The 27,318-nt window shown below is 35.2% G+C and overlaps 1 protein-coding gene and 2 long non-coding RNA genes across 3 annotated transcripts; 2 read left to right on the forward strand and 1 right to left on the reverse strand.

Moving 5' to 3' along the window:
• The first annotated feature begins 10,986 nt into the window (after positions 1-10,986).
• On the forward strand, positions 10,987-13,036 carry LOC133854634 (uncharacterized). The gene is made up of 4 exons (XR_009896825.1): positions 10,987-11,184; positions 11,568-11,695; positions 11,801-11,835; positions 12,817-13,036. It is a non-coding gene; the product is annotated as an uncharacterized LOC133854634 (long non-coding RNA).
• On the reverse strand, positions 12,910-14,613 carry LOC133854635 (uncharacterized). The gene is made up of 2 exons (XR_009896826.1): positions 14,412-14,613; positions 12,910-13,299 (listed from the first exon to the last, which is right to left on the reverse strand). It is a non-coding gene; the product is annotated as an uncharacterized LOC133854635 (long non-coding RNA).
• Positions 14,614-22,131: 7,518 nt separating this feature from the next.
• On the forward strand, positions 22,132-26,985 carry LOC133854969 (pectin acetylesterase 8-like). The gene is made up of 13 exons (XM_062291249.1): positions 22,132-22,311; positions 23,034-23,164; positions 23,309-23,391; positions 23,774-23,903; positions 24,013-24,092; positions 24,184-24,270; positions 24,347-24,471; positions 24,542-24,602; positions 24,922-24,975; positions 25,058-25,135; positions 25,557-25,662; positions 26,358-26,503; positions 26,657-26,985. Exons 2-13 carry the CDS (start codon positions 23,035-23,037, stop codon positions 26,792-26,794), a joined length of 1,218 nt encoding a protein of 405 aa, XP_062147233.1. The 5' UTR covers positions 22,132-22,311; position 23,034; the 3' UTR covers positions 26,795-26,985.
• Positions 26,986-27,318: the final 333 nt, after the last annotated feature.

Consider the following 27,318-nt stretch of genomic DNA (forward strand, 5'->3'; position numbering starts at 1 on the left):
CTATCACAACAGAACAATTGATTCTGGCCCAACGACTATGCATACAATTACACAAAACGACTACACTTTAAGAGTACAATAAAATTTCATAAAAAGACTACACTTTGAAGTAAAAGACTATTATCTCTTCTGCCGACACTTTTACCACACAGACCACTACTTGTCTTGTCCAACTCAACCTCGAGCCTCACACACCGACAAGCGACATCACAATTGCTCTGAACCCTTCTAGGATCTTCTAACTTAAACCCAGTCTTTCTTCTTCCTCCTCATCCTTTGGAAGACCCATGACATAAACATAAATTACAATTTTAAAAAATAATAAAGATAACTTGAAGAATAAGTAATAAATCACTTACCTTTTTGTTGGCAAATTCAAAAATTGATTTTGTTGCTATTGAAACACCACAAGGCTTATTCTTAATGACTATCATTTAGCCAATAGTGTAGGGTCTCAATCTCATCACACTAACCTCTCTATAAATAGATGTGCTTAACCCCTACTATAGTCTAAAACTCAGATAACAAGTCTTAGAGTCCATGTGTTAAGAGATACAATCGTAGTGCAATTAGGATCCCAATAGGTAAATAATAGTTGTAGTTGCACTCTAGTGTTTATTTAATTATACAAGAGCTCCATTGATTTCTTATAATTGAATTTGATCTATCCATAAAATATTTATAGTGAAATAAAGTTATATTAAATTTACTATCACTTTATTTTTGGTGTCTCTTTATTCTTTGAGTTATTGATTTAATCTCTTGATTATTCTTACTCTTATAATCGAATTCTTTAATATATTTATTTTAATAAATCTTTACTAAAATGCTCAATTCTCACTAAATATATCTCAAGGGGATATTTTATCTCAGGAAAATATTATGGATTCCATCTTGAAAAGTAGTGTTTCCACAATGTTATATGTGATCATTCAACACAATGAGGTATTGTCTATGCAAGATCTCACTTCTATATATATTAAAGCAACCTACGATTTACATTTGAGCTCACTTTCCTCTAATGATTTATGCTAAATGATAAAAGCAGTCGTGAGTTTAACTTATTCAGTTGACATTAGTTTATAGAAGAACAACTCATTGTTGTCTAATTCAATGTATTCCAAATAAACCAACATATCAATCAAAAGTATTTACTTCCATGACCAAGATGATCATCATGATTGATATTTTATAGTCTTGTCAGATAAAATGTCCAATTTCATCACCAACTAAGAATTAGGGTTTATAAGTCGCAAGGAATCATGATTTACAGCTTTTATGTATCAATATCATTTACATGCATAAACCACATACAATATGTGTGTTGGGGATAAATCTCACTCAACCCGATCCAAAGAGGAGATTCGAAAGTCAAATAAGGTCCAAACAGATAAGAATAATGATCATATCAGAAGTCTAAGAAGATATCAGATCAGAAGTCTAAGAATATATCAGATTAGAAGTCTAATAAAGGATCAGAGTCCAATTAGAACTTTGATATCAATTCTAGATCTCGATTAGAACTCTGATAGCAGTTCTATATCGACAAGGAGCAGGAGTTCTAATCCAGCTTTGACTCCACCTCTTTGCCTATAAATAGGCCCATACCCCAGGTACAAACTAAGACTCAGTTTTTATGCACAGAGTATTATTTTCTTGTAGAAGCTAATTTAGGCATCGGAGAGGACCCCCAGAAGGGTCCCTTAGTTTTTGTTGTTTTGCAAAATTATTGAGGAGCGTGAGGAACATCAAAGGAACGTGCAGATTCACATCATACCGAAAACTGTATCAACAGTTTGGCGCCGTCTGTGGGAACGATTATTCGTTCCTCATAAAAGAAAAATAAGATCCAACATGGTGATGAACACACGTTCCGGAAGCCAGACCAACCGAGAGCCCATAGCCCGAATAGAGCCAGTTATTCAGAATAATTTGCAACCTCCACCGAACCCTCCCCCGGGGGGAGATCAAGATCGCATAGCAGCATTCGAAGCCCAGATTGAATCCTTAACACAGCGGAATGCCGAGTTGCTGCGAAGGAGGCCGGAACAGCCCAATCCCGAGATGAACAGGGATGAGCGTGAGGAAGAAGATCACAACAGCAACATTAATCCTCGGAGGGAGGATGACCGCCAAGGAGATCTGAGCAGAGTTATTGCCGAGCTGGAGAGAAGGTGCACGTACATGGAGATGGAAAGAAAGGACAAAAACAGTCCGTAATGGTGGACAAGCTCCTAATGGGTATAGACTCACCCTTCACCAGACGAGTGGCAGACTATCAGCTTCCCGATAAGTTTAAGGTACCCCAAATTCTAAGTTATGCAGGAGACAGAGATCCCTTGGATCACCTAGAGAATTTCAAAGCTCATCTAGACCTTCACGGGACACCCGATGAAGTAGCATGTCGGGCCTTCCCTCTTACTCTTTCGGGGAATGCCCGAGACTGGTTCAGAAAGTTGCCCCCGAATTCTGTTGATCAGTTCAAGGAATTGTCCAAGATATTCCTAACGGGGTTCTTGGCTTTCCGGACAAGGAAGAAGCCTTCGGGATATTTGCTATCATTGCACCAGCAGGGCAATGAGAGTCTTAAGGAGTTTATGGCTCGGTTCAACCGAGAGAAGGCTACGGTCGAAGATCTGACCGAGGATATGATCTTTGCTGCCATTTATCAGGGAATTTCATCCGAAGAGCCTTTGATGAAGAAGTTGATCCGGAAGCAACCGAGTACCTTGCAGGGCCTCATGGATAAGGTAGAAGAATTCATTAATCAGGAAGAGACGCTGAAGTCTATAGCCAGTTCTAGACTACCCCGAGAGACAGCCCCAGAAAAGAAAAGGAAAGAATTCAAGAAAGCTGATGGGGAAGAGCAGAGGCAGGTAAAGTAGTTCAAAGATTACAACTTTACACCTCTCAATGCCGAGATATCAGAAGTCCTCATGGAGATCAAGAGAGATCCGGCGTTTCAAGAACCGCAAAAGATACCAGGTAATCCTCCTTATAGGAATGCAGGGAAGTATTGTGATTTCCATAAACAAGCAGGTCATTACACCGATGGGTGTGTAACCCTAAGGTTGTTAATAGAAGAATTCATAAAGAATGGCAAGCTAGTTCGGTTCTTGGGAGAGCGACGGAACCATCCAGGAAATAACAGGCCTCAGAATCATCAGGACTATCAGCCCTGAGATCAACAGCCACGGGATTACTATCCCCGAGACCATCCTCAGCTATACGAGAGGCATCAAGAGAATGCTCCCCGAGATGACATAGAAAGAAGAGAGGACCAAAGAAGCAGAAGTCCACAACATAGAGAGCCGAGGCAACAACAGTATCTGCCCGTGATCCCATAAAAAGGACTCTCGGGAATTTCAGGCTTGCTTTTATTTTTTAGCATTTATATTTGCAAAGAACTAGACTTTTATTTTTAATTCAGACTAGACAGAAAATTTCCCAGATTTTGGGAATAAGTATTTTCAGAATAAATGAATAAAGCTGACTTAAGCATCGGAGTGTTCCCGGTCTAGGGACCGGGAACCCGTTGATGCCGCTTATTTTGTAGGTAAAATCTCTCGGATCAGTCCTAGCCGAGAGTCTCGGATCAGTCCTAGCCGAGTATAAGAAAAAACTTCTCGGATCAGTCCTAGCCTAGAAGGAGCCTCTCAGATCAGTCCTAGCCGAGAAGGAGCCTCTCGGATCAATCCTAGCCGAAAGCAAGAAGAAAAAATCTCGGATCAGTCCTAGCCAAGAGTCTTGGATCAGTCCTTGCCGAGAGCAACAAGAAAGCATTCTCGGATCAATCATTGCCGAGAGAGAGAAATAAAGAGAGCCAGGGGGGTCGGATTTAACCTCGGGTTTTGCAGGTTTTTCAAGAGACAGGGAGAAAACCCTAAGGAAAAACAAGAAGGTAATGGGGAGTAAGATTTAACCCTCAGGTTTTGCAGGTTACCAGGTTTTCAGAAGGAGACAAAGCTCGGGTTTCCTTAGACATGGAATTCCCATTATTCAAGCAAGCTTCGGATAAGGGAATTGGGGGGTAACTGTTGGGGATAAATCCCACTCTACCCGATCCAAAGAGGAGATTCGAAAGTCAAATAAGGTCCAAACAGATAAGAATAATGATCATATCAGAAGTCTAAGAATATATCAGATCAGAAGTCTAAGAATATATCAGATTAGAAGTCTAATAAAGGATCAGAGTCCAATTAGAACTTTGATATCAATTCTAGATCTCGATTAGAACTCTGACAGCAGTTCTAGATCGACAAGGAGCAGGAGTTCTAATCCAGCTTTGACTCCACCTCTTTGCCTATAAATAGGCCCATACTCCAGGTACAAACTAAGACTCGGTTTTTATGCACAGAGCATTATTTTCTTATAGAAGCTAATTTAGGTATCGGAGAGGACCCCCGGAAGGGTCCCTTAGTTTTTGTTGTTTTGAAGAATTATTGAGGAGCGTGAGGAACATCAAAGGAACGTGCAGATTCACATCATACCGGAAACTGTACCAACAATGTGCATGACTTATGAGGCTGCATTCATCAATTGAATGTGCAATGCCCAATGTTCTTATTCATCTCATAAAATAGACAGACAACTTTATTAATAACTAGAACATCATACAAAACAAATTGGATTTTTAGGGCATTACTCCCTAACACCTATTGCCGACAAAAGAAAACTTGTTGATCAAGCGAAGGATAGTTCATGAATCTTCTTGTCCTATTTTTAGGTCAGATGTGGAGATTACTTCTCATATTTTATGGAGGTACCCATCAGCAGGGGATTTTTTTTGGAGTGTTTGATAAAAAAAAAAAAAAATCAAAAAATTTAAAGGGGGAGATTGAATTTAGCCTCTCAAGCTACCACAATTTATCTGGATGACCCCCCAAATTACTAAGGTTTACACTCTGGTCATCCAAACTACCAAAACCTTTGAAAAAGATTATTTTTGGCGAAATATTCCCATAATACCGCTGACGCGTGTCATTTTTCAATTAAAAAAAAAAAATCTTCAAGAGTGGATGAGTAGCCCCTCAGGTGTTTACAAATCAGGTATGGAAAGTCCCTCCTCCATTAGTGTAGCAAAGGTGCATTTGAATGAAGTAGTTGATATTAAGAAAAAAGAAGACGGGCATTGGAGAGATAGTAAGAGATCCGTTGGGTGGTTCTTCAAATTAATGTGGGGAAATATTGTGCATCAATGCATAAGTAATTTATGATTATCAGTTGCTTCATTTTGGAGGTTGTTGCAGTGTTCAAGTAGGTCAAATTCTTGGCTTGCTTCAGATACCGCCTTATGCGGTTCATTTTTTTTGCTTTTTGCTCAAGACACAATGGATTGGGTCGTATATGGTTTCTTTTGGATCGTTATGGACCCATTTATTATTTATTGTTCTTATTTTTGGCATCGTAATTTCGTATGGGTATGTTGTTTGGGAGCCCACCCCCTTTGAGGTTTTTGTTCCTATCCATTTTTCCCATATTGATTAGAAAAAAAAAAAGAAAAAGAAAAAAAATGCCTCTTACTTTATCCTTTATAAGGTAGTGGGTTTGAAGGAGCATGTAAAAGTACAGTTAATTTGTGAAATAAACTCTACATGGCATATCGGTTTTACCTATTGAGTGGATATGTCAAAGCACTAGTGTATCCTCATGAGTAGTGTTGTACAAGCGGTGGTGGTTTGTGGTTATTGTCTCTAATCGCTAACCACACTGTCTTAGGTGGTTAGTTGGTAGCCAACTCAACTACGTGGATTTTAAATTTATAAGTTTTACCACTTCGTAATAGTACAAATCAATTGTACTATAGTAAGAGTTATCGAACCACAGAGATTGGGGGATTGTTTTGCGTAACGGGATATTCAAAGAGCGTATTCAATCTAACTTTGGAAATAAACACAAAGCAAAGTTGTGGAATTGAAGCTACAACGAGTAAAGTGAAGAAAAGTGGAAAATGAAATCAAACATAAGAGAAACTTAGGGTAATTATCTCATCCAATCCTCAACCAATGAAATGCTTTAATTCTCTACAGATCTTCCTAATATGCATGATATGAGCGCGTAATGGGCGTCAACCATTACGATGACCTCGACATGAAAACACTTTCGTTAAGATGTAATAATAAAGCACCTAGTTTCACATTAAACAACTCCACGTAAAGATTAATCTATAATTGAAAAACGTTTACACTACCAAAGGTGTGAAGTGATTAATGCTCACTAGCTTACTACTTTATAAAACATCATAATAAGCATACATAATACGTGAAAACCTTAATTAGGCCACAATGATAAAGTATCTAGTTTCACACCGATCCATTTCACGTAAAAGTTACACTACAATTGAAAAATATTTTAGACTATCAAAGGTGTGAAACGACCGGTGCTCCCTAGCATACCCTATAAGGTGACTCTAATAAGTAAACATTCATCATGTCAAATAGCATCATTGCAAAAGACATCATTCTCTTTCAAGAACGTTGATTTTACTCAATAAATCTAAGAAAACTCATAGACAAGTTTAATTATTTTTCATGAATAAATGGATTGGAATCTTGAAGACAAAACCTTTTAGTATGGGTTTTGCAATCCTTTAGCCCTTCACAATCATCAAACACATCTAGAAAACCCTAAGAACATCAAGAACATCCCATGGTTTTGGAGAAGATTTTGATAAAACCCTAAGAAAGAGTTTAGCTATGCATAATTGAATATAATCTAAACATGAAAATTAATAAAAACAATAAAGAATAAGCTAGAAAATTGAAGAACAACAACTATATTGAACTTCTAAAATTCGGATTATAATAAGAGAAAGGAGAAGAAAAACAAACTAAGCTAAGAACATGAAATTTAAAGAAGAAATACAAAGGAATTAAACTCTTTGGATTTTGGCCCAGAGAGTTGCATCAAAGTAAACTAAAACACAAGAAAATTAAGTGATACACTTGAGAAAATCCGAAACCCCTAAAGATGCATAAACTAAACCTAAATCCTAATTCCATATATATAGGAAATTGGATATACAAAAAGACTACAAGAGTTAATTCTAGTCAAGTATTCAGAGCTGGTCGCCGTTCATTTCTGTCTATAGAACTCAACTTTTGATTTGGATCGCACAAAGATTTGGAAATATCTGGAACTTCTAGAAGATGCGAAGTTGATCGATCGAATGGTCAACTGAAAGTCGATTGATCGAATTATTGACTGTACAAATAATCAATCGATCGAAATGCCTTGGACGATTTTCATCTTTTCATGATCAACCTTGAACTCTGGAAATGATCAAATTGCCCTTGATGTATTTTCAGGTCTAATTCAAGTGTTTTGAACTAGATTTCAACTAAGACCTAAAAACAAGACATAACACAAAACAACAACAAAACGTTATATATACAACACAAACTAGGTTTAACAAATGTAAATTAAGGGGTCTTGAATCGAATAATTCAAGACTTATCATTAGTAGTTTTAATTAATATTCGGTTAGCGATTATTTATGTCCAAACCACATTGTGGTAACCACATGTCAATTATGAGCTTTTTGGATCTATTTTGGTGTTTTGAGGCTGTAGTGCATGTTTTAGACTGTTTTGGTCATTTTAGTGTTTTGGCATGAAACCCTATATTAAAACAACCTCGTTTTGCTATACTATATATATATATGTAGGTGGTTAGCGATTACTAATCGTCTGTTTTTTTTTTTTTTTTTTTAAATGCATTTAGCCATGTGGCTAAAAGTCACGTCTCTAAATAACCATGTATATAAAAATGCCACGTCTCTAAGTGGCATTTAGTGACATCCTGATTAGCCGCAGTTAGCCACGTGGATGTGGTACATCCACGTGGTTAACTGTAGGTGGCTAAAAGCCATGTTTTTTGTATCTAGGGCGTGAGAAATAACCCTTCACATCTGACTAACATTCACCCTATAGATCGTCCATGAGGGTAAATCTAAAGAAACACACAAGCAAAACCATTGAAATTAGGCTTAAGATACATCCATGAAAACTGAAGAGTATCAAGTGGATCGAGCCCCCAACACTGCCACTCGATCACTACAGAAACAGAAGGCGATCAAGCACCATAATATGTAGATAGCGATCGAGCGCCCAAAGCTGTGGATTGATCGCCCTCGTTCTGGAGACAACAAATGACGAAAAGTTGATAAATTAATCAAAGATTGCGGCTTAGTAGGCGATTGTAGGCCCCGACTTATCACTTCAGAGATATCCCAGTCAACTTGACTAAAGATCTTCCATTTCCTTATCTTGTAATAATAATCCACACTCCTTTTTCCTATAAAAGAGAACATCCGAGAGAGCGAGGGAGAGTTTTTTTAGTTAATTCTACAACTTTGTTTTCATATCTTAGTGTTCTGGCAGAAGGAGGAGCACGACCCATAGCTCAATTAAACTTTGGGAAATGGTTTTATCTTATTCAATAGAGATTCCCAAATCCTTCATGAGTAACTAAACCTTTTATAGAGTTTTGATGTAATTATTTCCAAGTGTCATGGTTGGATTGTGTTTCTCTTAGGATTTTCTGCATATGTATAATGATTGTATAGCCTAGAGGATTGTAATTGCAAAACATTTGTAAATCGTTCTTAAAGCTTATATTCATTCATGAAGAAACGTTTATCTTGTCTATAATAAATCTTTTTGTCTTTAATGAATTCAAACGTTTCAATTTTTTGTGATTATGAGAACGATGGCTATGCAATGATTCTTTTTGACATAAATTCATGTGAGCTTGATGAGCCATGCTAGGGAACACGAATCAATCCACATCTTAGTGTAGTATAGTATAGGTCGAAGATTAGTTCGAAACTAAGATGACTTATGTTTTTTTCTTGAAATATGTGTGCTTATTAAGAGATTTTATAGGCCGTGCTAGGGAACATGAATCGTTTCACAATTAGATGTTAGGTGGACGATTAGTACGAAACTAAGATGAGTTTTCATTATCTTTTAACAAAAGTATTTGCGTATTGAGGTCATCGTATGGTTGACAACCATTACGTGCTCATATTATGCATATAATGAGAATCCATGTTAGACACAATCCGCCATTAGCATGAGGTTTGGGTGAAATCAATTCCATATACTTTTCCTTCTACCTTTATCTTCATTTTATTTGTCATTAGTTTATACTTACTTTAGTTTTAAATTCAAAACAAAACAATACAATATCTTTTATGAGTTGAGTTAGACGAAGTTTTAAATATTTCACAAGCAAGCAATCACTATAGTTCTTGAACTTCGACACCCTCTTTATAGTTTTATTCTGTAAATATTCGTCCTATTGCAAGTGGTTATAAATTTATCATTAAAATCCCACATATCAATATTTTCGCTATACATTACATTATTCAATCTTTCACTAATTGGATAGCTCGTAAAGTTAACTAAAGTGCAAATTTTTGTGCCAATTATGTAACAATTTGGGTTCCACCCAGAATGTTTTCTGGTTACATTCTCATAATTTTTCGTTTATCTAATTCTTTTCCTTTCTGTACTGAAAAAAATTCTCCATCTTTCTTTCATGTTCCTTAGCTTTTGTTTTTTCACTGTACTTATAATTTATTTTTATTTTTTATTTAAAAAAAAAAAGAAAGAAAGAAGAAGAAAAGGCGGAATTAAATTCACATTGGATGAGAGGTTAACACAAAAAAATGGAAAGATGCGAGCTGTGATGGCAACCTCGAGCAGTGATATCCGTGGGGTGGGGGATAGGTGTGAGACCAGCGTCCGCACCAGTCCTACGTGGCACCTTTATTCTTTTATTTTTTATTTTTAAAAAAAACAAAAATTAAAACAGATGAAAATTGAAAAAGAGAAAGAAAAGAGAGCTTGTAAGTCGATGGCTTCTCGAGGAGAGAGAAGCTCCCGATTTTTTTTCCAGTTTAGAGAGGGGCTTTCTTTGAGGTTGTTTTTGCTGGGAGAGGGAGGCTTCACGTCTCCCTCTCCAGGTGGTGGTGGCTCCTAGCTTAGGCCTTTGGAGCGTTTTTGTTCCCCCCGTTTTTTTTTGTTTCGGTGGGGGTTGATGTTTCACCTTGCTTTGTGGGCTATGGTGAGTTTCTTTTTCTTTGGCTCAGGCAGAAGGTTCTACTCTCGTCTGGTCAGGTTGGGGGAGTGGCTGGTTTTTGTGTCGTCGGAGGAGTGTTGTTTGGCCGGTTTTTTATTTTATTTTTTATTTTTTTTATTTTTTTTAGATGTTTGAAGCCAAATCTACGCTCGTTCGCTGATTTCTGCTAGACACGCGCCCTTTGGCCGAGTTCTCTGTCGCCGTCCGCTTCTGCTGCCGGTCGTACAGGTCACGCCGGTCGCAGGAGTTCGAAGCGTGGCCTGCACGCGCCAGAGGGGTTTTTGCTCTTTGGCGCGCATGACGGTCACGTTCCGCCATTTTCTAGTCTTGCACGGTGGGGAGGGGGCTTACGACGGTTATTCTTCGGCTGGGTGGTACTGGGGTCGGCATGTGTTTCCCACGCGCCGCCGGTATTGGCGAAATCCGCCTGTCTCTTCTGCCGGCTCTGGGTTGTAGTCTTTGTTTGTGTCTTCTGTTTCAGTCTACCTTTGTAATTTTTAGACATTTTGGGATTGTTTGATGGCTTTCATGCTAGATCTGTCTCTCTTTTATGTGCGAAGTTGTGCTTTATTGTTCAAATGGGCTTAAAGTCTGTTCTTTGTAATGTTTATTTATTATTTGGGTAGCTGTTGTTTTTGTATATTATGGATCTTTTCATAGTCTACATTTGGTAGCTGCTTTAAGTCGGGTTTTTCTTGACTTAGTGGGTGAAGTTTCTTTATCTCTGGTCACAAATGGCCTACGGGCAGTAGTGTTTGCCTTCGGGCATGTATGAACTTCTCTTGTATTTGTATTGGCCTTTTGGTCAAGTGTAATCCCCTCTTGAGCTTATATTCAGTAATGAAGTTCTCTGTTTAAAAAAAAAAAAAATTGAAAAAGAGAAAACATTCTCCTATTGGGCAGAGAACACATCTTCTCCCGCGAAGTTTCAAAACCCCAAACCTCATCCCTCCATCTCCATCTCCACCGTCCCCCTCCCTCACCTACCGCGCTGCCGCCCATGAGCACCGTCGATCGCCACTACTGCCGACCAAGAGCACCAACGCCGACCACCGCCGCTCTCTCTGCAAGACTGCTATTGCTCTCTCTCTCTCTATGGTCAGTCTCTCTCTCTGATTTATTCATGGTTTTTTTTTTTTTTTTTTTGGGGTATGGGTAGGTAAGAAATGGGTTTGTCTAAGGTTATTGATGCTTGGGATTTGGTTTTTTTCTTGAAAGTTTGATTTTTTTACCACCTTTTCTCTAAAATTCGTGCTTTTTTTTTTGCCCATTTAGTCACTGTTCAGAATGGGTGTTTGAGAGGAGTGATTTTGTTCAATTTATTGTTTGGGATTTTTTTATTTTTTTAAAAAAGAAATCTATTTCATACATTATATATATTGCACACAGTGTTCTATTTGGTTGGTTTACAGGGTTGTTTGAGTAAAATATGAGTAAAGTTTGATTTTTTTCTCAGTTGGTTTACGAGGTTTATTTTTTAGAACATACGGAAATTGGTTGGGTTGGTGATTGGGGACGAAGACAAACGATTAGCCGAGGCTGGCTGGACCGTTAGGTGGCGCTGTCCACCGACTCCTGTGCATATATAGAATATGGGTTACTTGCTTCAGTACCACTCCCACTCCACTCGATCTCTATCTCTTGCTCTTAGGTACTAGAAGTTTCTTGAAGTGTCTCTCTGATTCGTTCTCTTTTTTGGTTTTGGATTTTACAGTGCTATCAATGACTAATCCGAACAAATCCTTTGAGGTACAGATTGTGATTTGTGGCTTTTGTTTTAATTTTTTCTGCTTTTTCTTTGATTCTCGAGCTTAATTGCATGATTAAAATCCAGATTATGTGGCTGAATGTTATGCCTTTGCTATTGTATCTGAATCTCATCCCTAGTCTCTATATTTCTACGATTCTCGAACTTAAATTCAGTTGTAACTGAAGATATTAACTGATCCTTTTGATGCTTGTTCTCCACTACAAATTGGTGTTCAATACAATGGCAAATTTGGTTTACTGTGAGTCCCAATGATTATTTAGACTTGCTGTTATTGTAGTCTCAATGTAGAAGGGAAAAATATAATTTGTATTGATCCATGCCATTCGCTTTGATTGATTCCCTTTGCTTTGACTTCTCTTTTTCCTCTTCCTTAATTTAACCCAGTTCATTGGCAAATGTATAAGAGTTCTTTCTTGAGGGATATTTGACTACAGATCGTGAACCAGATATTCTGTTGATTGATTTTAAGTGAGTAGTCTAGTGTTTTGTTGAAGTGTAATGTTTCTTTCAGGTTTAAGAAGTCTGTATGCTAATATATGTAGAATGGTTCCAAGTTCCACAGTTTATAATTTCTGGCGGAATCGAAATGGGATTAAGCATGATAATCACCCCAAAACATCGGAGCAGATTTTGCAGAAGATCTTTTGGAAGGTGAAGACAATTTAAAAAGACTCTTGAGAATATAGTAATCTGTCATAATTGGAGTATAAAAGCATAGGTGTTGGTTTAAGCTTCTAGTTGGTGATGCAGTTTAGTTGGTTTATGCAGAATTGCACAGTAAATTGCGAAAATTGTCTGTTTGTGTTGTTATTTTGTAATTTTGTTTGGGTGGTGTTTGAGGTTTAGTGGAGATTGTGTATAGAATAAATAACATATTCTTGTTATTTGCTTTCACAACATTCAAAGGTTGGGTTATGAAACTTTGGTTTGATGTGGTTTTTGTAATTGGCTTTTTACAGAGAATTGGATGATGAGTTGAAAGAGTCACTTTATGAATTCTTGCCTTCTTGGAAGCAAAAGCTGCAAAGGGATGAGTTGCAAGAGTCACAACATTCAAAAAAATATAATTTTGTTGTTCAAAGGCAATCTTGTTGCCCGTAAAACATTACAAGCAATAACCATTTTGAACATAGCCAGACATCAAAGCATAGCAACATCAATACTACCTGTTTTTGCATACCCATATCTCGTATTTGCCCAACCAACCGCATCCTGTTTTGGCATCTGATTAAACAAATGATAGGCATCTCAAGAGAAGTCTCCAGCAGGCATTCTCTCAAATAAATCACATTCAACATTAAGCCCATCTTTGATTGCCCACTCCCACTTTGGCATTCTATCAAACACTTGCCTAGTAAATTGAACAAACCGACACCTCAAATACACGCCAATCACAGAATTCTGCAAAAACCCATATCTACGATGGTAGAGTATTACAGGCCCTGCAAGCAGAAAACGTGAAAAACATAAGACTTCACCGACTATCCAAGGGTATCATAACGTGGGTGGGAATATTGGGGCAAAGGCTTCACCTCAAATTAAAAAGAGTTTCAAAGAATAGAACAATCAAAAAGAACAAAAAACAAAGTCTTCATGAAACAAAAACCAGAAAAAAAAAAATGATGCAAAAACCCAATAGGATATCAAAAACCAGAAAGAAAAAAAAAATGATGCAACAATCAAAATGAGGAGACAGGAACCTGTAGAGGCCTGGCCTTGTGCTACATATGATCGTTAGCAACGCAGTTTTAAGGTACATGAATGAATGTCATCACCACATAATGCAGAATTTATGTTAAACAATTGAACTTTCAGCAACTATTCCCTTTCTATTGTAAATCCATCAAAGAACTGAAAAATTTTCAATCGCCATACTGAGGAATGTAAATTTGAAGTGAAAATTGCAGTCTTGAAATATACTCACAAGCTATATCAAAGTTTAGGTCCAAACAAAAGCAACACTCAAAACGACATATTTTTATTCAAATTGCTCCACAAATTGCTACATAAGAGGTCCAAACGTTTGTTGTATAGAATATCAAAATTACTTATAAGCGGTAAGTCATAGCTAAAATCACAATTCAGCTTAGCAAATCTTAAAGCATCTTTCCATGAATATCCCTAAAATTAAGAAAACAAACAAGCTCATATCCACATTATCCTTGGCCATTTATCATTCACACCAAGATCTTCAAGAAACAATATTTATAGAGAGTACAACTAAGACAGGTGAAACCAAGAGTTGTACAAACCAATTTCCGTATGTTCTAAAAAAAAAAAACCTCGAAACCAACCTCGAAAAAAATTTCAAAAAAAAAAAATCCCAAACACCAAATTAAACAAAATCACTCCTCTCAAACACCCATTCTGAACAGTGACTAAATGGGCAAAAAAAAAAGAAGCACGAATTTTAGAGAAAAGGGGATAAAAAAAATCAAACAAGAAAAAAACCAAATCCCAAGCATCAATAACCTTAAACAAACCCATTTCTTACCTACCCATACCGAAAAAAAAAAAAAAAAAATCCATGAATAAATCAGAGAGAGAGACTGACCGTAGAGAGAGAGAGAGAGAGAGAGAGAGAGAGCAATAGCAGTCTTGTAGAGAGAGCGGCGGTGGTCGGCGTTGGTGCTCTTGGTCGGCAGTGGTGGCGATCGGCGGTGCTCGTGGGCGGCAGCGCGGTAGGTGGGGGACGGGGGCGGTGGAGTCGTGGAGATGGAGATGGAGGGATGAGGAGAATGTTTTCTCTTTTTCAATTTTCATCTGTTTTAATTTTTGTGGGACAGTCCTCACCTCCTCTTTTTTTTAAAAAAAATAAAAAATAAAAAAATAAATATTTTTTAATTAAAAAGTGTCCTTTAATATGATAAATATATTTTTTATTAAAAAATATTGATTTAATAAAAAGAATGGGCGGGAGACAGTTTCTTGTTCTCTGTGTATCAGGGCTCGCTTTTGTCAGTTCCTTCCCATCGTCAAGCGACAAGTACACAACTCCAAGACACATTAGGGTAAAGCACATTAGGGTGAAGTACACACATGTGGATCTCCCAATGTACCTTAGAGTTATACACTTATAATGCACTTGTTGTAAATTTGTAATTCTAACATTTCTTTCTTTTCTTTAGACAAGTTATGGGCATCTGCATTTCCTCCACATTTACTCATCAACATAATTTATCCAATTCAATTCTGGATTGTTTTTGGCACTTTACAATGAATTTGGCTTCTTGCCTTGTCGGTTGGAGGATTAAAATATTATTTTAAATAATATTCATTTTTTTTTTTAGTCTTTTTAAAATTATTATTAAATTAGTGATAAATTATTTTTAAATTTTAATCAAATATTAATTTTAAAATTTAAATCAATTTTAAAATGACTTAAAAGAATAAGGATCATCTTATAGCATTACTCTGGTTGGAGAAACTCTTTTTGGCCTTTGGATATTCTGGCTATACAAATCTATGCAATGGTGCAATGGTGCAATATTATTCTGCATCTGGAGAAAATAGGGATCCTTTATCTGATATTCATTTATTCCAACTTTTTGCCACTGAAGCTTGTGATCAAATTTGGATGGCTAGGAATAAAGCTCTTCATGAAGATATTGTTCCAAATGCTCTGGTAATCTCTTCTACTATAAATCGAATTGTTAAGCTTTATCATTCGTCGTGGTCCAATAAGCTTGCTCCAGAGCTTACAGAATGGGAGAAGCCTTATAGCTCTTGTTTCAAAATTAATTATGATGTTGCAATCAGTCCAGATTTTTCAGCACATACAGCAGTTTGTAGGGATTCTTTTGGAACTATTATTGGTTGCTCTACTATTATCAATCCACCATGTGCCTCTGTCTACGGTAAAGCTAAATCAGCCTTTCTTCCCTGTCAGTTGGCCTTATCTTCAAGTCTATCACAATTCATTTTTGAAAGTGACTCTCTTATTATGGCGTTATCTCTTCAGAAGCCTTCTCTAACGCAAGACTGGAAAATCTCTTCTACTATCTTCCAGATTCTATTAGTCATTCCATCAACTACTAGCTGGTCGGCTAATCATTTTAACCGAAGTGCAAACTTTTGTGCCGATCATGTGGCAAATTAGGCCGTAACTAGGTTTTATCTAGCTGCATTCCCAATTTAACCTTTTGCTTTGGATCCTTTCCTCCCTGTTTTGGAAGGAAATTAATTTCTTCTTCTTTTTGTGCACTAGGTCTTTTTTGGCATTTCCTCTGTTGTAATTGTTTAATTTGAATTTTGTTCTGCCCTAGGCCCCTAGCACAAATACTAATTAAATAAAATAATAACATAGTTGAAGCCAAAAGTGTCCCAATGAGCTGAGGAAAAAACATGTGAGGGGGCTTTTCATATTCTATTTGGTTTAAGAAATTTTAAAGTTAAATAGCAGAGGTAGTTGTGGTTAGGCCCTAAATTAAATCGCCATCTTAGTTTCAAAAGCATCACAGGTGGTACTTATCAAAGAATTTAATAATATAGTAGTGAAAGTTAGTCATTAAATTTGCATTTGTAAAAAAAATTAAGTAAATGCGAATTTTTACTGCCACGTCGTCAAGTTATATGACAGTTTATAATAGTTTAATAAATAACATTACTCATTTGGTTTAATCTTCGTAAATAAAAAATAAACAATAAAGAAAGAAATAAATAAATGTTACATGCACTCTCAACTAGGGGCGTACATGTGAATGCGGCTATTTGTAATATCCGCACCCGCATCCACAAAATGCAAATATCACTTTTAGATCACCACATCTCTATCGTATTTTTATTATCCGCATCTGCATTAAATGTAATTATTATCCGCTATCCGCAAATAAGTAGTGTGCTTATTAAGTTATTGTAATGGCACTTTAGAGCATTTCCAACAATAATAGTCAAAGTAATTATTTAAAAAGTACAACTCTCTATTTTAGCTACCTTTTTTTTTTTATTTTATTTTTTTTTTTATTTTTTATATTCTCTCCAGCAAATTATGTTTTTTACTCTTTATTTTCTTTAAATATTATTTTGTGTAGAAGAGAGTGTGAAAGAAGAGAGAGAGAGAGAGAGAGAGAGAGAGAATGACAGGAAGTGAGAGAAAACAATAAAAAATAGTTTGTAATGTGAATAGTGAGGATCAGGATCCCCTCAAATTCTTTGCCCGAATTTGATACAATTCGGGCAGGTTGTTGTGAGTAAGCATTTATGAGATTCACCTGACCGGATAAGCAGTTGGGCAGCCCAACTTTTATTTGGTCAGGTGGGTTTCATAAATGCTCACTCACAACTACCTGCCTGAATTCTATCAAATTCGGGCAAAAAATTTGAGGGGATCTTAATTCGAATAGTGAATAGGCTCTTCTGCTGGCCTATTTAAAGCATCTCCAGCAGAATAAGCAAATTGCTCATAATAGTTAAATTTGACTATTATGAACCATTTTTCATCTCCTGCAGAATAGACAGAACAAATTTTTTTTATCCTAATGTAAATAGTAAATAGGCAGAAGAACCTATTTAGTTTAAGGTTTAGAAGTAGTCAAGAATATATAGAATTTCATAGGAATCGTGAATGGATACTTTGAGGTTTGATAATTAATTAGATTTTCAGAAATAGGTATGCATGGTTCCTTTGTGGGCTTCTGATTGGTTTAGTGGTGTTCCCTCGCAAAAAAAAAACTCTGATATCAAGAATCAAGATTGGTTTTAATTCTTGTAATTTTAAGTAAATTACACTTTTATCATTTAGATTATTGTAATTGCATAACATATCATATATATGAATACATTATTATGATTGGAAATTTATTTTATGTTTTATTTTTCTGTTTAATATTGTTTTTAGGACATGTTAACAATGAAAAAAAAAAATTCAAAAGACTTTTTATTTACTTTTGAAAAGACGTTTTTTTTTTTTACTAAATGAAAATATAATTTTTTCTCAAATCTTTTATACGACATAAAAAAGTGTAAGAAAAAAACATACCGCATAAAATAGCACCGGTTGCAACACCAAGCAAAGTTGAGAACCACGCCAAAGAGGGGTACTAGCAGTGTGGCTGGACTTGAGCCGTTGAATAGGAGCACCACCGCGATGTCCAGTGTTAGAGGTACCCGACGATGTAGGCTTAATGGCCACTGCGCGCATATCAATTGCAATCAAATATGGGGTTTTTCATAGTTAAAAAAGTAGATACCAGATACCAGATACCACCTATGGAGATCAAAGAATGGAGGATAGAGGAAGTCGTGGATATACCACATGAACAAGAAAGGAGGAGTGGTGGGGCGTGAGTTACACGTGTTGGAGCGGAGGGTACTGATGGATGGATGCAATGGAGGCTTGTGACGATGGTGGGGTGGGCCAGGCCCATGGAGAAAGGGAGGCACGGTACGTCTGGCGTTTGCATTGTAGACAAAAGAGGAGGAAGAAAAAAGAAAAAATAAATGAGAAAATGACAAATGGTGGAGGGGTCCTCCCGGGTCGGCAGTCACTAGAGAAGGTTGACTCAAGGCAATCATAGAGATGGAATAATTTGTTATTCATTATCAAATCCATAAACTTATGACCCAAGAGAAAAAATTAAAAAAAAAAAAAAAATCCATAATCCTATGTATTTTGTATAATTTTTAAATATAAAAAACTAAAACCTCAAATATTCAAATCATCTTCATATTTGGCCGGCCACCCTTATATATTTTTTTCAGTTTTTTTTTTTTTAGTTTTTGTAATTTAATTATTTTTTTATTGAAAAATGACACGTGATAGGGTAATTATAGGCATATTTCGACAAAATGGGTCTTTTTGAAACTTTTTGGTAGTTTGGAGGGTCAGAGTCCAAGGGTTGGTAGTTTGAAATACTACTTCCAAAACGGCTGGTAGTTTAAATGACTTAAATATAATTTTTTTAAAATATAAAAATATACAAAACTACTTTCATCTTTATGTTGCATGAAAATATTTTTTCAAACAAAAACACCTAAAAAGCATTAACAAACTGAGCTATTTTTCAAATTTCTCTTTGTTGAATAATATTAATATGACATGGTCTTAACAATGCTCAATGTTAGTTGTTAATATTTCTTTTTCTTTTTTTTTTTTACTTGCTAAAAGAACCTCAAATTCCATTATTGCACCTCCGGGCCCCCAATTTTAACTCTAACACGTTAAAGAAAGAAAGAAAGAAATAATAATAATAATAATAATAAAACTAATTATCTATGAGATGGTTAAGAACTTGTTTTGTATAAGAAAAAAATCATGCAAAATTCTCTTACAAAAACAATCCATAAACATTGTCTACACATGCAGTTCCACCTCCATACATTATTAATTACACTCAATTTATAAACTTTTCCTATAAATTGACAAAATTGTTCATATAATTTTATGGAAAAATTGTACTATTAGTCTCTTTGTTAACCTAAATTATAAATCACTCCATCTTGGTATTAAAATTAATTCAGACATCAATATGGTTGGCTTAATTTACAAATCGCTCACTGAAATCAAAATACCGTTAAAAATTTTAACAGCTTTTGTTAAGTGCCATGTGAGCGTCAATGAGATGACGACACGTGTCGATCATAATAAAAAATATATAAAAATTTAAATAAATAATACTTAAAAAATTATTATTTTTATTTTTAATAAAAAAGATTTTTGAAGAGAGAAAAGGGGTGGCTGCCAGTTGGGCAGCCGACCCTTTTTTATTTATTTATTTTTTTTAACAAAATAATTTTTTTAAGTATTATTTATTTATATTTTTAATTTTTTTAATTTTTTTTATTAAGATTGACACATGTCGCCATTTTATTGGCGATGACGTGACGCTTAACAGAATCTGTCAAAATTTTTAACGAAATTTGATTCTAAAAAGCGATTTGTAATTTAGGCTAACTTCTGAGTCCAGTAATGTAATTTTTTCTAATTTTATTCATTCAGACGGGTCGGATCTACCTGAAAGGTAACTCATGTTATTCTCCATCTCACTTTGGACGAGTCGCCATCTGCCACGTATTCAAGCTCAGGCAGGCACCGGACAAATCATGGGCAAAACACTCCCCATGCAGCAGTGACGCAGTGACCAATGGAGAAATGCTATCATAGTAAATTTCATTTGCATGTAGGTCGAGTTTGAATGTATTAATTAATATATAGATATGAATATATAATTATATAAGTCAATTTTAATTCAATCAATTTAATTAAATATGTCAGATCCAACTTTAACTCGTTAATTTTGTCGGTCAAATTTTAACTTAATTCGACCAATTTAATTGCCGGTAGCGTGTCGAGTTCTGATTGGATCGAGACATGAGTATAAAATTATATAGGCCAATTATAACTCTCTTCATTTAATTAAACAGATCAAACCCTTCCATTAGTTTTGTATTAAATTTAAATTCCTATCATAACATTACGAGGGAGAGGAGGGATTTCCTAACTTCCTTTGAAACGTGTGCATGTGAGTTGGCTCCACTTTTAGCTCGAGTTCGCACGAAAATAAACTAATTTTCCGACAAAAGAATTATAAGAACATCTTAAAACAATCATAAGTTTAGCAAAAATATGTTATTGGCATGTTTGGATAAATTGTAATTTTTTAAAAACTGTTTTTTAAATATCAAATTTTATTCAGATTTTATCTAACTTTTTCTAATTTTGTTTTAAGTTTTCTAAACCATTTAAACAGAATTTTAAAAACAAATTCTCTCAATATTTATAATATTTTAAAAAATCGCACACCCAAACAAGCAAGTAGTTTAGTGAATGTAAATTCGTCAATGAAGATTGGAAGCTAGTTTTTCTTTCCCAACGTTTTAGCTGAATTTGATCATTAATCTTAATCATCTTAACTAGAAAATATTATTGAATTTAATTAAGTTTTGTGTTAATTATATATTATTTAAATTATATGTATATATTATATAAATATAATATTTAGTAATGTGGAAAGAGTGAATCTACCAATTAAACCTGTACATTATTTTCTACTATTTGTTTAGTCCCCTTATTCAAGAAATTTATTCATAAAGTTTCACAAATATTCATCTTAGCACGCCAGCAAACCAAGCTGAAATTTGGATTTATTACCATTTTTTCCCTCCTCACTTCACTTGTTAAAAAATTTGCCAAAATAAAAACATGGTGGGTATCTTTTTTTGAAATAGGATCATCTTCATTTCATTTAGTGAAATTGGTGCATCTAACGGTCTATATGAAATCAATGTTGACACGTCTTTTAAAAATTTAAATAATGTGAAATCATGTACAACATTAGATGCATCAACTTTAAATCCTTACTATAAAATAATCTTATTTCACAATTTTTTTTTTTTGGGGTAACGGGGGAAGCCTCATGCAAAACCTATCAATTGAATTGCTTTTGACCTAATTGTTTAGGCAAAATATTTAATTAAAATAAGAGGTAAACGACATAAACAAAATTTTTTAACTTGCATGTAATATTTGTTTTAATACTATGTTAGATTATTAATTATCCCAAAATTTTAAGTTAACAGAAATTTAATATTTTAATCATTTAACTAATATTCTAAAATTTTGAACAATAATTTGAAGAGCATACCCATTTAACAAGTCTCAATTTTGGATTAGGATCTTCTTAAATTATTTGTCCGAATTTGAGAGAATTCAGGCATGTGATTGTGAAAGACTACTTATAAAACTCAATCGACCAAATAAAAATGAGTAATGCTAGAGCTCATTCTAGTGTCCTTCTATGATGACATGACACCCTATTTTTTTATTAAAAACATGAGAGAGAAATCAAGTTGTAGTTTTTTTTTTTTTTTATATATATATATTAAAAACAGGGTGCCATGTCAGTATAGAATGACTCTAGAAAGACACTAGAAGGAGTTCTAACATTTTTCAATAAAAATTAGACTTTTTAATTATTTATCTGGTCATATAAATCTTATAAGTGGTAGCTTACAATTATCTGTCTGAATTCCCTTAAATTTAAAAGAATAATTTGAGCAGATTCATCCTAAAGTAGCTCAAAATACTTGTCACTTGTTTATGTGAGAACGCGTAAAGCGAAAAAGATTCGTTGTGGGCTCTCACGTTACAATCGCATGCAATGTGGGTCGGGTCTAACCACAAACCCGATACAATGGCCACGTAAATAAACTGATTTTTTTTGGGTGATTCGTGCGAAGCCAATTTGTGTAGGCCCTTTGTCTCTCTGCTCCAGCTCTTTCACTGTAAATAGTTTGAGCGCTTTCGAGTGTGTGTATATATATATATATAGATAAAGCACTTCCTCCTTGTAGAAGCCACTACCCATTATTTCCCTTCATTGGTTTCAGTCTCTACAATCGTTAGAATTGGGTTTTGCATTCTTTTGGGAGCTCTAGTGAGCAATGCACTGAACTGGGTTTCTCTCACATTCTTTCAAAACAAGCTGGTTAAGATTTCCCCCCGTTTTCTATTTCGGGTACTGGTTGTGATTCTCATAATAAATACTATGTTTTTGTTCGTTTTGGTTCATAAATTTGGAATCTTTTTCTGTTGTTAAGATGCATTTGGAGTTTTTTCTTTTTGTAAGAGAAACTCATCAAGTTGCTTTAGCTAATTGAAGTGATTGATTTCTGAATTATAATCATGAAATATGATACATCACTGATTGCAAATATTAGGCAGGGACAAATTATGAGCAGTTGAATTGCATGAGTGCCAATTTAATCTATTATTTCATTAGAGATAACAATGGCTTGCATTCTATCTTCTGCTTTCCTTTTTGTACATAAAACTTGTTTATTAGATTTTTTTTTCTTGGAAAAATCGATTGATATAAGTGGAAAAAGGTGAAAAAAATATTCTCTGCTCATTGATCTGGGAGAGTTTCTGTCCTTCATCCCAAATTCATCTATCCCAACTTTGCAGGGTAATATTTTGACGGCACACTATGATATAACTAGCATTTAGAAGGAAAATTTGAATTTAAAATACAAGAAACTACTATAGAAGCTAACATTTACACCTTTGTGGTAAATGCTAACGTTACACATTGATGTCTTTTGAGGATCCACAATAGAAGCTACTTGTTTATCAATTTTCTTCAATATCTTTTGTCTTTTGATCTGTTTTTCCTCTGTTTTATCTAAATTTTGTTCATTATTTTTTGTCTTTTGTTTCACTAAAATTTTATACGTGCAGAATGGCCAGTGCAAGATTAATCCAATCGATAAATCTTCTATTATGTGCACTGCTATTGCTCAATTTGCTCAAAACAGAAGGCGTTAGCATAGGAATTACTTATGTCCAGAATGCAGTAGCAAAAGGAGCTGGTGAGAATACTTTTTCCAGAAAAAAAAAATGATTAAAAATTGAGCCTTTCATCTTCTTCCTTTCAGATTTCAGTTCTTCCCATAAAGAATAAACTCTTTCAAATATTCGTTTGATTGTGTTCTGATATTTGACCTATTCTGCAGTTTGTTTGGATGGAAGTCCGCCAGCTTACCACTGGGATAAGGGATTTGGTGCAGGAATTAATAATTGGTTGGTTCATATTGAGGTTTGTCCTTTTGTCACACCCTATTTAACAATTTCTTTACTAATTAATGAACAAATGGCATAATGCTTGGACAGATTGCCAAAAGAAAGAAGAACACAGGAAAATTGCTGATACTGAAGCAACTTTTCTAATGCCAAATTGTAAAATAATTCCAATTCTTCTGTTCTTATTATAAATAAAAGGAGTAGAGAAAGCTCAGTATTGAATTTTGATAAAATATTATGACACTTGAATGTTACAATTTTCTTTCAAATCTAGTTCTCAAAGGCTTTAATAGTTTTGGTTAGTTATAAAAAAATGGAAACATTTTTAATTATCTAGTATCTGTCTATTATCTGTATATTTCTTCTGTAATCATCCGGTCTTTTGCTCTGGTTCATAGGGAGGTGCATGGTGCAACAATGTCACCACTTGCCTTGCTCGCAAGAAAACTCGTTTGGGTTCATCTAAGCTAATGGCCAAGGACATTGCTTTCTCTGGCCTTTTGAGTCCATATCAAAAGTTTAATCCTGGTATGACTTAATAGTTATTGATCGAGTTATATTTTTCCAGCTTGTATCACCCCCATGCTCCTGAGCTGTGCCTTTCAACGATATTAATAGAATCTGTTTTAATATCCAGACTTTTACAACTGGAACAGAATCAAGGTTAGGTACTGTGATGGGGCATCATTTACAGGCGATGTGGAAGCAGTCAATCCAGTAAGTTATTTGAAATTCTGAGAGAATTTGAAGTTTTAGTTTTGCAGCAGAACCGGGTTCCACTGTAAGTTTTGTTTATTGTTTTGATCAGGCTACTAATCTTCACTTCAGAGGAGCAAGGGTTTGGCTTGCTGTCATTAAGGATCTATTATCAAAAGGAATGAGAAATGCTGAAAATGTATATCCTATAATCATTTGTCAACTTTAATCCTCTGCTACTCGTTCCTATAACTTGTTAGGACTTTTGCCTACAGGCTGTTCTCTCTGGTTGTTCAGCAGGTGGATTGACTTCTATTTTGCACTGTGATAGCTTCCGAGCTCTCGTTCCTACTTGTACTAAGGTTAAATGCCTGGCAGATGCTGGTTACTTTATTAACACGTAAGCCCATATTCTTTACCTTCTATCTTTACACATTCATGTAATTTGACTCTGAAACATTGCATAACAGGAGGGATATTTCTGGAGCACAACACATTGAAGCATTCTATAGTGAAGTGGTTGCAACACATGTATTGATGCTCTTTCTCTCCCTCTCTATATCTTCTATGTTGCAATTTTATGATTTTAGCTTTGTATACTGCTTTGAATAGGCAATTTACCTTACAGTTCTTTCTACTATTTCCTACAGTATAAAAAAAAAAAAAAAAATCGTGTTACAGTTGCTCACTTATTCAAGTGTTTCTCTTTTTTATATGTCTATCAAGAAAATGTTACCTATTCTTTCCTTGTGTCTCTCTTTCAACAAAAGGAGAGCTCCTTTTTGTTTTTCAAGCTTTTGTCCAATTCAAAAGGCAATACCTGATTCTTAATGTAAATCTCTCTCTGTAGAATTCAGCAAAGAATTTGCCTCTATCTTGCACTTCAAAATTGAGACCGGGGCTGGTAAGTGCGTCTATTTTGGTATTAGTTTCATATATCACCATTTCCTCTTCAATGTCACCAATACTTTTCAACTATATTGTAGTGTTTCTTTCCCCAATACGTTGCACAGCAAATCCAAACACCGATTTTTTTCGTAAATTCAGCCTATGATTCATGGCAGGTAACCTCATTCTAATCTTTCTGATTTCATGTGTTGCATATGCCCTTCTTCCTCTGGTACTAATTGATACACATGATATTAAGGAGTGAACTGAGAATTAGAAAACCTGCCAGATTAGCTTGTTATAGGAAGTATGAACATCTTCTACACTTAGCGTCTCACTTGTTATTGAATTATGTACATTGAGACCAGTTCATTTCTCATCCCCCAATATTTAAAAACAGGATTATCTAAGCTTTGAAGATGGGTTGCCTACCTTCAGTTGTCTGATTTGATTGTGTTCTTAGCATTATCTGTCACCTTAAATACTGATGATAAATAGTAACACATTTTATAAATGAAGTTTTTAGTTTTTTTAGTATTTATTTAGAGTAATTCACTTTTCATTGTTCTAATACCTGAATTCATTATTTTCTTCCAGATAGCAAATATTTTGGCACCAGGTGTTGCTGATCCCCATGGCCACTGGCATAGCTGCAAAATTGATATAAACAACTGCTCGCCCAGTCAAATCCAAACCGTGCAAGGTGAATACCAGTAGCCTCTTTTATATCCTTAAACAATTCTTCAAGGAGGCAAGCATACAGTCCTTCAGGAATACTATATCTTTCTTTTTCTTTTTTCTTTTTAGTGTAAAGAATTTAGTCATCATCTGAGAATCTGGTCAAATTAAATGCAAGAAAAATGGCCGAATTGGGTTTAAGCTTATAGGAATAACATTTCTACATGGTAAGGTACAGCATTGACAAAACAAACCAGCTTCCGGAAACTTTTACTTATTCTCTTGATGTTCATTTTCAGATTTCAGGCTGCATTTCTCGAGTCCATTGAATACCAGATTTTCTTTTTCTTTTTTAAAAATATCCTTAAACAATTCTTCAAAGAGGCAAGACAGAATCCTTTAAGAACAGTATCTCGTCTTAATCACATTTTATAGTTTATAGGGTCTTGTGAAACACTCTCTAAACCCTTCAGGAATTTAGTTTTTAATTAAATTTTATTTTTTTCCTTTTGGTAAGTATAAAGATTTTAGTCATCATCTGAGAATTGGATCAAATTATCAGCAAAAAGAATTGCCTCTTTCTAGCTGGCCCTTTCTGCCATTTATACAAAAGCTTTCAGGGAGCAAACTATAATAGAATTTCTACATCATAAGGTGCAGCATTGATGATAAGAACTGGGTTCCAAAAATTTTACTTGTTATTTTTATGTTTATTTTCAGATTTCAGGCTGCAATTCTTAAGTGCATTGAATGGTCTAGGCACCTCTTCATCTAGAGGATTATTCATAGACTCTTGCTATGCCCACTGCCAAACCGAAACACAGGAGAAATGGTTAGGGACTGATTCTCCATTGCTGGGTAGAACAGTAAGATGCACCTTTCTCTTCTCCATCCGTTCTTTTTTTTTTTTGGTCATTATTTATGTTAACATTTTTCTTAATCTTCTTACTTTGTTTCTCTGTTTTTCCCTTGTCGCTCTGCAGAAACTAATCCCATTTTTACATGAAAATATTCTGCAGACAATTGCAAAGGCAGTTGGAGATTGGTTTTATGACCGGAGGCCCTTCCAAAAGATAGATTGCCCTTACCCTTGCAACCCCACTTGCCATAAGGCCCATAACAGTGTTTTCGATCCACAAGAACACCCAGAATTATAGATTTATTATGTCAAGATATATATATTTTTATGAATGATAGTTATTGGTAAAATGAGCTTAAATAAGTAGAAATACAAGAAGATTGTTGATTGATCAAGTCTTCGAAATAAGCAAAGGCGCCACTTCACCAAACTTGTGTGCTGGGAGTCTTCCATCATTGTTTATGTATTAACTTATTACTCATTATAATAAATGTTTGAGGATGATCTTTTATATTCTGTGAATTAACTGGTAAAAGGATATTTTATATAAGTGCCTAGTCTCCTTGTCCCGATGTGGTTTTATCTTGTTGTGGAGATTTTTGTAATCGGAGTTCATTCCTCTTCGATGGCCCCTGATCGGAAATCAATGCCTCTTCGTTAATAGCTTCCTTCCGGCGATTGTTGCATTGTTCAAGCAGGTCAAATTCTTGGCTTGCTTCAGATACTGTGTCACAGTCATGACATGGCTGCATTGGTGGCAGCAAGTGGGATGCCTTGCACCCTTGCTGACCACCAAGCCCCAAGCATGAGGAAGGCAAGCTG

This window comes from Alnus glutinosa, chromosome 13 (genome assembly GCF_958979055.1).
Source record: "Alnus glutinosa chromosome 13, dhAlnGlut1.1, whole genome shotgun sequence".
In the NCBI taxonomy this organism is placed as follows: Eukaryota; Viridiplantae; Streptophyta; class Magnoliopsida; order Fagales; family Betulaceae; genus Alnus; species Alnus glutinosa.

Coding starts and splice junctions, on each gene's coding strand:
- LOC133854969 (XM_062291249.1), top strand. CDS start 23,035: ATGGCCAGTGCAAGATTAATCCAATCGATAAATCTTCTATTATGTGCA. Junction 23,165..23,308: donor TGCAGTAGCAAAAGGAGCTG/GTGAGAATACTT, acceptor CCTATTCTGCAG/TTTGTTTGGATGGAAGTCCG. Junction 24,976..25,057: donor CAAAATTGAGACCGGGGCTG/GTAAGTGCGTCT, acceptor ACTATATTGTAG/TGTTTCTTTCCCCAATACGT.